The 12,361-nt window shown below is 36.4% G+C and overlaps 3 protein-coding genes across 3 annotated transcripts; 2 read left to right on the forward strand and 1 right to left on the reverse strand.

Moving 5' to 3' along the window:
• Positions 1-6,688: 6,688 nt before the first annotated feature.
• On the reverse strand, positions 6,689-7,432 carry LOC106690234 (uncharacterized). Its single transcript, XM_014435589.1, has one exon. The coding sequence runs from the start codon at positions 7,430-7,432 to the stop codon at positions 6,689-6,691; it is 744 nt and encodes a 247-aa protein (XP_014291075.1).
• A 2,017-nt stretch (positions 7,433-9,449) lies between these two features.
• On the forward strand, positions 9,450-10,646 carry LOC136796164 (uncharacterized). Its single transcript, XM_067049073.1, has one exon. The coding sequence runs from the start codon at positions 9,450-9,452 to the stop codon at positions 10,644-10,646; it is 1,197 nt and encodes a 398-aa protein (XP_066905174.1).
• A 160-nt stretch (positions 10,647-10,806) lies between these two features.
• LOC106690235 (uncharacterized) lies at positions 10,807-11,316 on the forward strand. The gene has a single exon (XM_014435590.1). The coding sequence runs from the start codon at positions 10,807-10,809 to the stop codon at positions 11,314-11,316; it is 510 nt and encodes a 169-aa protein (XP_014291076.1).
• Positions 11,317-12,361: the final 1,045 nt, after the last annotated feature.

Genomic DNA, 12,361 nt, shown 5'->3' on the forward strand with positions numbered 1-12,361 from the left:
TTTTATAGAAAAAAAAAACTTTTTTCTTCTATAGTTGAAAGGATGATTTTTTTTCATCTCAATCAGTTCTCATACATTTATAATCCTTTATTTTTTATTCTTTCATTTCTGGATTTTCTAGCTATTGTTATGTTAATGTTCATTAATGTTCAAAACTGCAACTGAGCCTGTCAAACATATATCGTCGGGATGTCAAGCGTTGGCAGGTAAAGAATATCTTACGAGACAGAATAATCTGCCCAAGGTCATCCAAACACTAGTGTTATATAAATTGAAAGCTGACCCAGTACCTTATTATCGGTACGTGCCAAAAATCGTTACTGTCTGGTGAATGCAGAACAACATCTTGGGATCATTTTTTCATGATTACGCACCATATAATGGTCAATAAGAAGCCGCACATAGAATTAATAAATCAAAAAGCAAGCAGTGGATATTGTTCCAACTGACGAGAATATCAATAAAACAGTGTCGGAAAAGATCAGGAAATATCAAGATTTAAGCCTACAACTTCAGCAACTTTATAGACTTGAGCTTTTAAAGGTTCATCTTGTAGTAATATCTAACAACGGCCTCGTTCCGGACGATACCATACGCTCAATCGAGAATTTGAAACCTTCAGAAAAAGTATTGCAAGATGGGCAGAAAGCAGTTCTCCTCAGCACCGCGTGTATCATCTAACAGTTTTTAAATACAGTTTCAAATTTGAGCCTAACCCTGGAATTTGGTCCAGGTTGGTGAATATTTCTGGCTATAGCCAAGGAATTGTGGAATTTTAAAATAACAATAAAAATAGATGTTTCAACAAAATTATAAGGAACTTTATAACCGTTAATTTTGATCTATCCTAGGTTATATATTTATCGTTTATACTTTCCCACGCTCAGCGGAGAAGAGGGTGAGTTAAAGGAAAATAATTTAAAAAAAGTATAATAGCCAAAAGGGAAAAAATACAAAACAATAAAGAATAAATTGCTCCTTAGACGCCACGTTATTTTTTCCTTGGAAAAAACGAAAACCCCAAAACAATATGCCCACAATATACCCGTATATAAACAATAATCGAATTATAACCTGGTTAATAACTTTACATGTAGATAACAGAAAACCTAGGGGTGTTACCTTCCACCTATTGAATTATCGAAATATTAAGTAAACATAACAAAAAAAAATAGGTAAAATTAACAAGTTGAAAGCAGTGTACATGCATAAGAATGAACAGAAGAACTATATGTACAAAAGTTTAATGATAAGAAGAAATATTTGTACACAGAATGAAAAAGGAAAGAAAGTAATTCATATCAATTAATAAAACAATGAGAACTTATAGGTTGAATTAACTTTAACTTAAATGATTAACCTTATCAACTATTATTTACATTACTGCACAAAGGAATATAAAAGTGATATTAAAATAAAATTTAGTTCGAACCCCACGTAGTCTTTGGGTGTACTCCTGGCAGAACACAAGGTTGTCCGATATTTTCTTTCCGGTAACCGTATGACCAGAATTATAGAGATATAATCTCTAACGATGTAATGCCACAACTCTCCTATCCAGGACGTGCTGAAGATTCCCCTTCACAAAATCAAAGCCCACTCGTCTAAACATATCGCTCGTGTTTTTGTTTTTCCCCATAATCCCTTTTGTCTACGCAGATATCGCCAGTGTTTTTATCTTACGATGGCAATCGTAACAACTTTTTATGATTTAAGTACGCAATTGTCTTCTACGACTAAGTACGTACTTGCGGCAAAGATGATGTTAAGAAGATCGTCTTAATCTTCAAGAAACTTCTGGGAAACACCGGAGCCATAAACGAGAAGAGATGTGCTTAAGTTATAAAAGAGGTTTGAATGGAAAGGATCAAAGACACAGAAGGAAAATCCGATGGTAAGAAGAAGGGATATTACGTACCAAAGGGAGAATGTTTCAAAGGCCTGTTTAAAAGAAAACTACTCTGATGAGATCTAGTATGGAAAAACTTTCAGTAACGAAAAAAAAAACAACAAAACAAAACTGAAGTGTAAAAACATATGTAGTGATACAATAGTTCACTAGTGAGGTAATGTTCTTCAGTGGAATAATCGTAAGAACTCGCTGATCGTTGCTTTATTTTCGATGTTACCAAAAGATTCAATTTTGGAATGAATTGCCAATGCCAGGGACCGGTGAACTGTTACTTTATAAACTGATTTAAAAAAAACATATTTCTGAGTAACCGTTCGTCGAATAAACGAATATATTCAAACGAGATTTTAAAAAGTTTAACAAGTAAAAAACAATGCATTCATTTAAAAGCCTCTCGAGAGAAAAATACATGAATGAAGATATTATCCTTTATGAATTGAAAGAGATGTTTCTGAAATGTAATTCTTGGACTCGGGTAATAAGGGTTTTGGAAATAAAAACTTATTTGTCTTATTTCTATGATTCTGAATCCAGAAAAAGAAAAATACACATTTAAATAAGATGCTAAATGCTATATGAAATTTAAAAAAGACAAAATTAACATTAAAGCTTAGAAGATCTCGCCGTATTCAAAGAGCGAATAGTAAGTTTGCCTTTGGTATTCCTATTATTATTAGCTCTACATACATGAGTGAATAAACATTTCTAACATGAACATTATAAAAAATTAATTAACTGCATATCGTTGCAGACCATCAATTAAACTACTTACATATGGTTCGTAAATGCATATGTAGTGATGTCTCTGCTACTTAATAAATGAGATTTGTTGAAGAATATTTCTCAAAATATAAATAGTCCACCTATAAATTTCACTCTATTCTTTTAATTTCTTAATGATTGGAGAAGTTTGTCGTGGGTACGGTAAGCAAAGAACAACATAAATAAACAAAACCATATTTATTTATTTTTTGCCGACGTTTTGACCTGAGTTTCAGGTCTTCATCAGGGGTCTATATGGCGTAGAAGGTAGGCCTGCAACTTTAATTTCTTAAGTTTGCCGAGCTTGGAGTTCTATCAATGGTTAGATTCTCCACAAATTTGTATCATTAATAAATAAATTATAAAAAAAAGTTTGCTGAGCACTCATCTAACCAAAGAAGTTAGTGATAGTATTTAGGGACGCGACGGCCGTAAGGTTGGGGGTGCAGGTCCCAGTGCGCTCGGTTCGGAACGTTGTGGATTCGATTCCCACCTGGGGCAGTTAAACATTCATTTTTCGGCGGTCCCCAAGAATGAATCTTGACACTGCCACCTTGGTTAGTACGCGGCGGCAACCTAGGTAGCCGCCCCAGGGGTTGGCAAAAAGGACCACTAGGCCAACTTGCCTGACTCCTCCCCCCCCCCCACCAAATACCAGTACCAGTTGTGATAGTATTTGGATAAAAATTGTGTAAGGCCAAATGATATTACATTACTTGGGTTATATAATACATATTGGTAATGTTGTAGCCAAAAGAAATACACAAATACAGGATAATTTGAAGGAAATGCGATTTAAAAAAAATAAAAATAAAGGTTTATAGAAAAGATTAAAATAGAAAGATGAAAAATGATCAGGAAATAACAATGACCTATGTACAGGCGGCCTTTTTTCACTTCAAATTAACGGATATATGTTTTTGATGTCCCCAGAGTCCAAATTCTAACTTTCACGTACAGACTGAGTTTAAACTCTCTTAACTCATAGATAAAAGTATTTTGAAATTGAAATTACATATTTAGAGGATATGTTGGTATGTTACTGCCAATTTTTTCGTTAAAATGCCTCTTTAGATGATTGATTTTACTCTTTTTTAAAATTTTCTCAAAAATGTGTCTAACCATTTATATTAAACCCGGTTAATATAAGTAAAATTACGTGGCCTCTAATATAATATAGGTCTTCTTCTCATTAAAATAGTCTGATAGGGCTTAATATTTGATTAATAATCGCTTATTTTATATAAATAGTCAGTTACCATTGTTAGCAATAATAATTACTGGATAAATACAAATTATTATTGCATTTTATCATTAAATTAATAGGGAAAATGGGAATAGGAATTCGAATCGTAAAGGTCTGACTCTTCTAATCGCTTTCATACGTACATAAAATACTTTTGTAAAACTATTGTATTCTTGCTAGAAACTAAGTTATATTATTTATTTTCACCTCGGAAAACCCAAAAATATCAACTTTTAGAATAAGTGAAAGTTGTATAATGCGCTTTGTTGTCTTTTTTTCTTTTGTACCAGATTTTTTAACCAGAAAAATTTTTCTTTAAATGCTTCACAGTGGTGCTCAGTACATTTCCACTAATTTGATGACATATTTTTTTAAATATCGATGTGAACAGATACAATAGTTACAAATAACAAAAGGTTTACAGTGAAAAAGTAATTCGAGAAAAAAAGTACCTTAAAATTAAGTAATTACTAATTATTAAGTTGGTACATGAAACGTAGAAATGATTTTCACTACGCATTAACAAGCTAATTGGTGATTTTTTTTTTTTTTTTTTTGTAGGAACTTTAACCGTTACATTACCCAAATAAACTTTGGTGCATCCTCCTGACGTTCAAGTAAATTATTAAATTATTTGTTTACATTAGGATTTCCTTCATCTAACTCTTCTTCAGCCAAGCCGAGATACGTCAGAGATGTCATTTGTTGTTATCTGTCGTACAAATTTATTGGAATGTCCATGTAGTTTCTTGTAAAACCGTTTGTGAGCCATGAGAAGGTGATTTGTTACTGTGGAAATGCGTAGATCGGTGTGAATTGAAACATAGAGTAGTGAGTTCGTCGCCAGTCTTAAAAATTGTTATTGAAAAGTTTGTATTTTTTGAATCTGTGCCTTTTTAGCAGGTCTATAAATTTGGCAGGCGTAAGTCCAAATGAGTTTTAGCAAATATTAAATGTTTTTAAGTATATTTAATTTGTTTTTATGTAGGTTCCCATGGGAACCCGTTTACTTTTTATTAGCTTTTCGAATAATGCGGAAACTATACATCATCGGCAACTATCTAATTGAATGTTTGGAAAATAATTAAATTATCAAAAGAGCTTATTATTCTAATCATTAATAAAATAATCTATAACCTTACTCTATAAATTACGGTCCTGTATTGAGTAATATTTATTGAACATTGTCCTCTAAGGAAATTCTTGTGAGTGCACTTACTAAACATTTAGTTTTTGTTATAAATTGATGTAATTAAAAATTAAAAATAATAAATCTATTTTAAATAATTTGTGGTCATCTTTTTTTTAATTAAAAATACTTAAAAAATAAATGAAACACAAATAAACTGATGTTTTCTGGAACCTGGAACAACCTAGAAGTAGTTAGTACTGGATCATCACATTCAAAATCAAGTTAACTAATTACCATGGATGTTAAGATAGATAGTGAAGGCATCTCTCATCCCAAGTGATCACTAGCTATATGTTATTTCTGTGAAAAAGTAATAGATTAAGGAAATTGGCTCGATTGTACGCTTTGGGTAATATTAGCTAAACGTTTTACCAACACATTTGACGGTTTCCACTCCCTAGGATGAACGAGTCAGACCACTCCACAAAATACCATACTGATCCGGTATTGATGATACAAAATACAATGTACAACACCCCTAATGTAGAGATCAAGGTACAGTACAAGTATTTTAAGAGCAGTATTGACCCTAAAAATCCGTATTAAACACTATTTAAAAAGAATTCTAATCTCCTATAATTGAATCTTGGAAGCTCAAAATCATAGATGCCTTAAAGTACTTATTGGCTGATAAAGAAGGCAGCGTATTTGGATAATTTTGTTAGGGAATCATATCACTTCTCTGTACCAATTGCATAACTGTTGAAACCATCCCTGGCAAAAAAAACTTATATAGGTACTTTTTTATATATGTTATTACTATTTTTGTATAGGCTTTGATGGCCAATAGCTATTATGCCCTAAAGATATAATGAACAACAACAACTATTTTTAAACTACTATACAAGGAATAAGTGAATTTGCAACAGTAATTCCGATAATGAATGTTTAAAATGTGGACAAATAACGGTATTTTAATAATCTTTGATGACAAGGCAAGGCCGTCAGGTAATGATCTCGACTAATCTCTTCGATATATGAGCAACCATGGTTGCATTAGACTAATGGAACCTGGTACAATGAATATTTATAATTTGTATGAGCAGATGATCTCCTCCTGTCTGAACTATTTATATCAAACTATCGTTAAATGTTAAATAGGAAGGGATAACAGTTTATTAAAATGAATAAAAAACTTAAAACTTTAGTTTTAATTATTAATTTAAACATGCTTATTCTATTAACAATAGAAGCATTATGAAAGCATTTATGAAAGGATTGTTTATATTTGACAGCATTGTTACCATATCACCATGTTATCCACACATAATCAGGTTCTGATACCACTTTCTTCCCTTCATTGTCTGTTACTGTCCCGAGATCTATCTCCTCATTGCGCACAACCATCTCATTCTTTACTACCTCTGTTCTCATCTTCTCTTCGGGCCATTCCACTGTTATTTTCACTACTACTGTCTTCACCTATTCTTCCACAACATCGGTCTCGCCCTCTTTCACCTGCTTTACGATCCCTACTTCAATTTGTATAGACTTTTCCTCCTCAACCACCACCTCCTTTTCAAAACTTTCAAAATCCATCTCCCCATCCCATAACACTACCTGATTCTTTTCAACATCAATTACCGTCTTCACCATCTTCACCTTCTGCTCCCCCACCTCCTCCGCCCCCACCTTTTCCTCCTCTTCCTCCTTTTCCACCTTTTCCACCTTTACCACCGCCTTCACCTCCTTTTCCTCCTGATGCACCTCCCCCTTTTCCGCCCTTTCCACCAACATCTTCACTACCATCCTCACCGTCTTCACCTTCTGTTTCCCAGCCTCCTCCACCTCCACCTTTTCCTCCTCTTCCTCCTTTTCCTCCGCCTTCACCTCCTTTTCCTCCTGATGCACCCCCTCCTTTTCCGCCCTTTCCACCAACACCTTCACTACCATCTTCACCGTCTTCACCTGCTGTTCCACCACCACCTCCACCTCCTCCACTTCCACCACCTTTTCCTCCTCTTCCTCCTTTTCCTCCGCCATCACCCCCTTTTCCGCCCTTTCCAGCAACACCTTCACTATCATCTTCATCCTCTTCACCGTCTTCACCTTCGAATTCACTTTCTCCTCCTTCTCCGCCCATTCCACCTCTACTTTCACTACCATCTTCACCAGCTGTTCTATTACATCTCCCCCCTCCACCAGCACCTCCTTCTCCTCCTCTTCCACTTCCTCTTCCTCCTGATCCACCCATTTTTCGGCATGTACCACTTCCACCACTTCCACCTGTTCCTCTACTTCCTCCACCACCTCCTCCCCCTCCTCCGCCTCCTCCACCTCCTCCCCCTCCTCCACCATCGCTTGAATCAACATTTTTCATCTTTATTTCAGTATATTCTTCTTTTCTAACTTTGTATTCTTCAATTATTTTACCTTAAAGGAGGTACGTAGCTCCACCTTTAATGTCCAATGTACTTTCATAGGGGGTCTAAAACATTATGTGGTATGACAATTTTCATTTTATTAAGTTATCTGAATTAACGTGAATTTACATTTACTTTTTGTTGCTTTTTTTTTGACATATAAATAAATGCATTACATATGAAGTGCTCTCTTTGATCTCATAAACCTGTATAGAAACAAAAGTTCCTATGTATAGTTATGCATATAATTAAATATAATCACAGGAAGACAAAAGTAGATTTCATAATGATTTTGAACTATCAATATTTAATTTAATATATAACATCGGTTTTCAGTTTGTTTTTTAATGTAACATGTGATAACAAAAATGGATCTCATATGAATCAATGATACAAAACTAATACTACTCTATTAACCAATATATATTTGTTTTTATTTCCGAAAAGGAAAAACATAAAAATTATTTTCATTTATATTATATTATATTATATATATATAAGTTATAATACGACAAGGCGTATTGTTCGCCTTAATACTCTCTACCCATGTAAATAAACAACCAAATGTATATAAGACACATTAAGAGAAAGAATAAAACAGTGTTATTTCAGTAGTATTGCGTACTGTTACTCTGCCCAATTTCTTCCTTTTTTCTAGTGTTTCTCTTCTGACAACACAGTGGTGGCGAAACCCGGGATAAGTTTTATTTTATTTTTGGTTTACTATTCAGTCTACAGTTTTCCTTTTTTTTTTCTCTGCACTTAATTTCTTTTTTTCTCTTTTGTATCATATTTTCTCTCTCTTTTGCCGTTTTCTTCTGAATCTATGAGAATGAATGACGGGACCCCGATCGTGCAAGCTGTGTGATTCAATATACCGCCAGAGGAGCAAGGAGCTTCTGCAGCCCCCATGGCACCGGGCGAGGCCACAGCCTCAGCGGCCCCTGTGGCCCCGGATTTGCAACCTCTACCAACCACAACTCTAGCGGTGGCTCATGCGAACGCGTTAGCGATGATGAAGGTGAGGGCAGCGACATTGCAGGACTTAAGAAATGCCATTTCGGATCTGGAGCGGTTTACTGGGGAAATAGGTGAGCTGAACCATTTCCTCAAAGGAGGTGACCGAATTATAGAAAGGTTAGAGGCGAAGGTTGGTGATAATTTGTTGGAGCGATCCGACGCCATTTCACTGAAACTCTCTCATCTGCCGGTTCAAGAGAAATGTCTTAAATCAGATCTAGGTGGACGAGGAGACACGGTGTGATTTTTTTTTGTTCGTTCGCAAGACGTGGGTTACTTTTGTGTTAATTTTGTTTATTCAGTATCGTACTCTTACGTTTAGTGCTTAATTACCTTGATTCTGTACGTTAGTATATCATTCTTTTCTCTTTTTCTCTTTTCCTTATATTTCGATGTGGGGGGTAGTGCTGCTCGCGTCCTTATCATTGATACACGTGCCCCCTGGATAGCGCTAAATGAGCAGTAGCTGTCGCCACAACAGCCCACAGAATATGACAACTACGGCACACAACCGTAATGCAAACGGCCTTTCTAAACGCCATCAAAACTAATGCTCAAATATAATTTTTTGGAATGCTGGAGGTCTAACACATGATAAACGTACAGAATTGAAGTTTATTTTGGAAAAATAAAATATTGAGGTTGTTGGTCTCTGCGAATGTGGAGCTTCAACTGAAAAAGATTTTATAAGTATAAAAGGAAACCAAATGAAAATATTGACACGTGGACGTTAAGTGGCCTCAGGAATGGTAGTTTATGTTAAAAACCATCTAGTAGCTAAAATTGATATAATTACGACTATAACTGCAACAGAAAAGGTGATGCGTGCCAAAGTATGGAATGGGAGATGCATGAAGAAGATCTATTTTATCTATAGCCCACCGGGAAACAAGCTGCCTCTTGAAGATCTTTTGGAAGGCTGGGATGAACACTCATTACTGAAGGGAGACGTTAATGCGCACTCATGGATTTGGGGTTATGAAACGAATAATCAGGCAGGTGATGTATTTTATCTATTCGGGACAATGTGATTTCGTAGATAATGTGCAGAAGCAACCAACATTACTCTCCTATAAAGGTGACCAGACGCACCCTGACATTGTTCTCTGCCATCCATCACTTACGCGGAAAATTAAACACGATCTCATTTCACCTCCGGGTGGAGCTGGTCACAAAATCCTAATTATAGAAGTTGAAAGTCGAACATTACGCACTGAACTCAGGGAATCTCGTTGGAATCTGAAAAGAGCAAGATGGGAAGATTACAGGAGATATACGAACATCATGATAAAGGAGGACATTCGGGGCCCAAATGTTGATCAAATTGCCCAAACTCTAACAAAAATAATATTGATATGTGCCCTCCGAAATATTCTTCGTGGACAAGTTCGAAAATTTAAACCTTACTGGAATATCGAGCTAGAAAAGTTAAAAAAGGGTAAAGATGATGCTCGTTGCCGTGAAAAGGGAACAGGGGTAAGGTCAGATATGGTGGTGCTAGGAAAGACAAGTGCCCAATTAAGTCATGCCATTATCTGTTACAAAAAACCATATAGTAATTTTCTGAAGGAGATGGCCTTCAGGAAGGATGGAAAGAAGGCTCACGTTTTTATTTCGAGGATAAACGGAGAGAAAATTATAGAATATGAGCCTATTAAAATAGAGAGCAAGTTAGTTACTACTGAGAAGGATTTAGCTGAAGTGTTTTGCAAGAACTATTGCAAGATCAGCAATGTTACTCTACCAGAAAAGATTAAAAACCAAGACTTATTAGAGAATCTGGGTTGCTTAAATTTAGATAATAGCATGCTTCTGTTCACCCTTTTCAAAATTGGAACGGGTAATTGTATCAACGATTACAAGCCTATTTCTCTCACGAGCTCACTCTGTAAACTGGTTGAACGAATGGTTATAGCGCGTGCACAAGAATATCTTGAGCCAAAAAAACTTCTTTCAGACAGGCAGGCGGGTTTCAGGAAGACGAGAAACACGGTTGAGCAGGTCATCAGAATCTCTCAGGAAGTGAAAGATGGCTTCGAAAGAAGACAATATACACTTGCAGTGTTTATTGACTTCCAAGCTGCTTTCGACTGCGTATGGAGGAAAAATGGAATGTCAGTTAATCCACGAAAAACTGTCTCAAGTGTTTAGCCTTAGTTCAAAAAAACATGAGGTTCATTTGTACTTTAAAGGCGAAGAACTAGCCAGAACTGATAAAACAAGCTATTTAGGGATCACGCTGTACTCTAGGCAGACCTGGCTAAAACAAATCCATAAAGCAACTCAGAAAGGACAATCAAAATTGAAGCTGATGAAAAGGCTAACAGGGACTAAATGGGGAGTACTTAGTACGGCCTACAAATCATACGTACGGCCTAATCTGGATTATGGAGCTGAACTTTTAATAACCTCCTCCAAAGTAGCATCAGAAAAGTTAGACCAAGTTCAAAATCAAGCCTTACGCATAATCACTGGCGGTGTGAAATCGACTCCCATCACAGCTATGGAACTCCAAGCAGGTCTTGAACCACTACAGGATAGGAGGGATAAATCTGCTCTGTGTCTTTATGAAAAGCTTATGCGTCGAGAGGAACACTGGTTGGATTATCGTAAAGCGAATGAACGGCTGAGGTCCCATCGCACTCTTCTTTCAAAAGCTGAGGAAATGCATCACCAGATAGACCTGCCAACTGATGAAAGGCAGAATATAAGCATCTCCTACATTCCCACGATTCCGTTGAAGTCTACGGGCGACTCAAACTGGCATGTGGTCGGATCAAGAAAGATTGCCCTGAACCCGAGCTTAGAGCTGCTGCACTAAAAACAATTTATGAGCTATACCCCACAGAGCAATGGCTACAGATTGATACCGATGGGTCTGCGTCCGGTATTAACAAGGGAGCTGGAGCAGGTATATACTCAATCAACTATCAATTGTCATTTCCCGTTGGAGCTGAATGTGATAATTATGATGCAGAAATGCAGGCTATCTGCTTCGCGATGGAAGCCACTATTGAATGCGACGACAACACTGTAATCTTCAGCGATTCCCAAGCAGTAATAAAAAAACTAACAACACCAGGTGCCGCAGAGTCACTCCCGGAAGAAATGTGCAGAAACATGGCTGCTATCATGAAGAAAAGAGGAAGGGATATAGTCCTGAAGTGGATAACAGGCCATGTTGGTATAGATGGTAATGAGCAAGCTGACAAGTTGGCTAAGCTCGGTTGTGCAGAGAACCACCCTGCTCTGCCACTTTCCTGTACAGAACTGTAAAATCACTTATAAGCTCTTATTGTAAAGACAGAACAAGTCCTAGACACAAAGTTCAAGCGGAAGGAAAGAAGTGGGAGAGCCAGCTACATAAGGATAAACGAATTCCTGGCAATCTTAGCAGAGCTGAGAGAGTGGCTTGTTTTCGGCTAGTAACAGGACATGATCTGCTCCAAAAACACCTCCATCGAATTGCCATCCTAGATTCCCCTAAATGAACTCTATGCAACATGGGAAACATGGATGGAGACCATCTTTTAACGTGTATTGGTCTAGAAGATGTTGAGCAGGATGCGGACCAACTAAGAGGAACAGTAAAATTGTATTGGACTGCGAGAGAGAAAATGGCGTAATAGCCCACTTCCTGTGGCGTAGGTAAAAAAAAATGTCGATGTATTGTACCTTATTTTTTATTTATTTTTGAGTTTTTGTAGTTTACGAACATTATGTCATAAACTGGTAGGGGGGAGTTATAATACGACAAGGCGTATTGTTCGCCTTAATACTCCCTACCCATGTAAATAATTATCCAAAATGTATATAAGACGCATTAAGAGAAAGAATAAAACAGTGTTATTCCAGTAGTGTTGCAT

Source organism: Halyomorpha halys, unplaced genomic scaffold (assembly GCF_000696795.3).
Source record: "Halyomorpha halys isolate HHAL.00 unplaced genomic scaffold, Hhal_1.1 Scaffold1627.1, whole genome shotgun sequence".
Classification (NCBI taxonomy): Eukaryota; Metazoa; Arthropoda; class Insecta; order Hemiptera; family Pentatomidae; genus Halyomorpha; species Halyomorpha halys.

What these genes read in the sequence shown, in the direction of transcription:
- LOC136796164 (XM_067049073.1), top strand. Translation starts at nt 9,450, where the DNA reads ATGCGCACTCATGGATTTGGGGTTATGAAACGAATAATCAGGCAGGTG.
- LOC106690235 (XM_014435590.1), top strand. Translation starts at nt 10,807, where the DNA reads ATGAAAAGGCTAACAGGGACTAAATGGGGAGTACTTAGTACGGCCTAC.
- LOC106690234 (XM_014435589.1), bottom strand. Translation starts at nt 7,432, where the DNA reads ATGAAAAATGTTGATTCAAGCGATGGTGGAGGAGGGGGAGGAGGTGGA.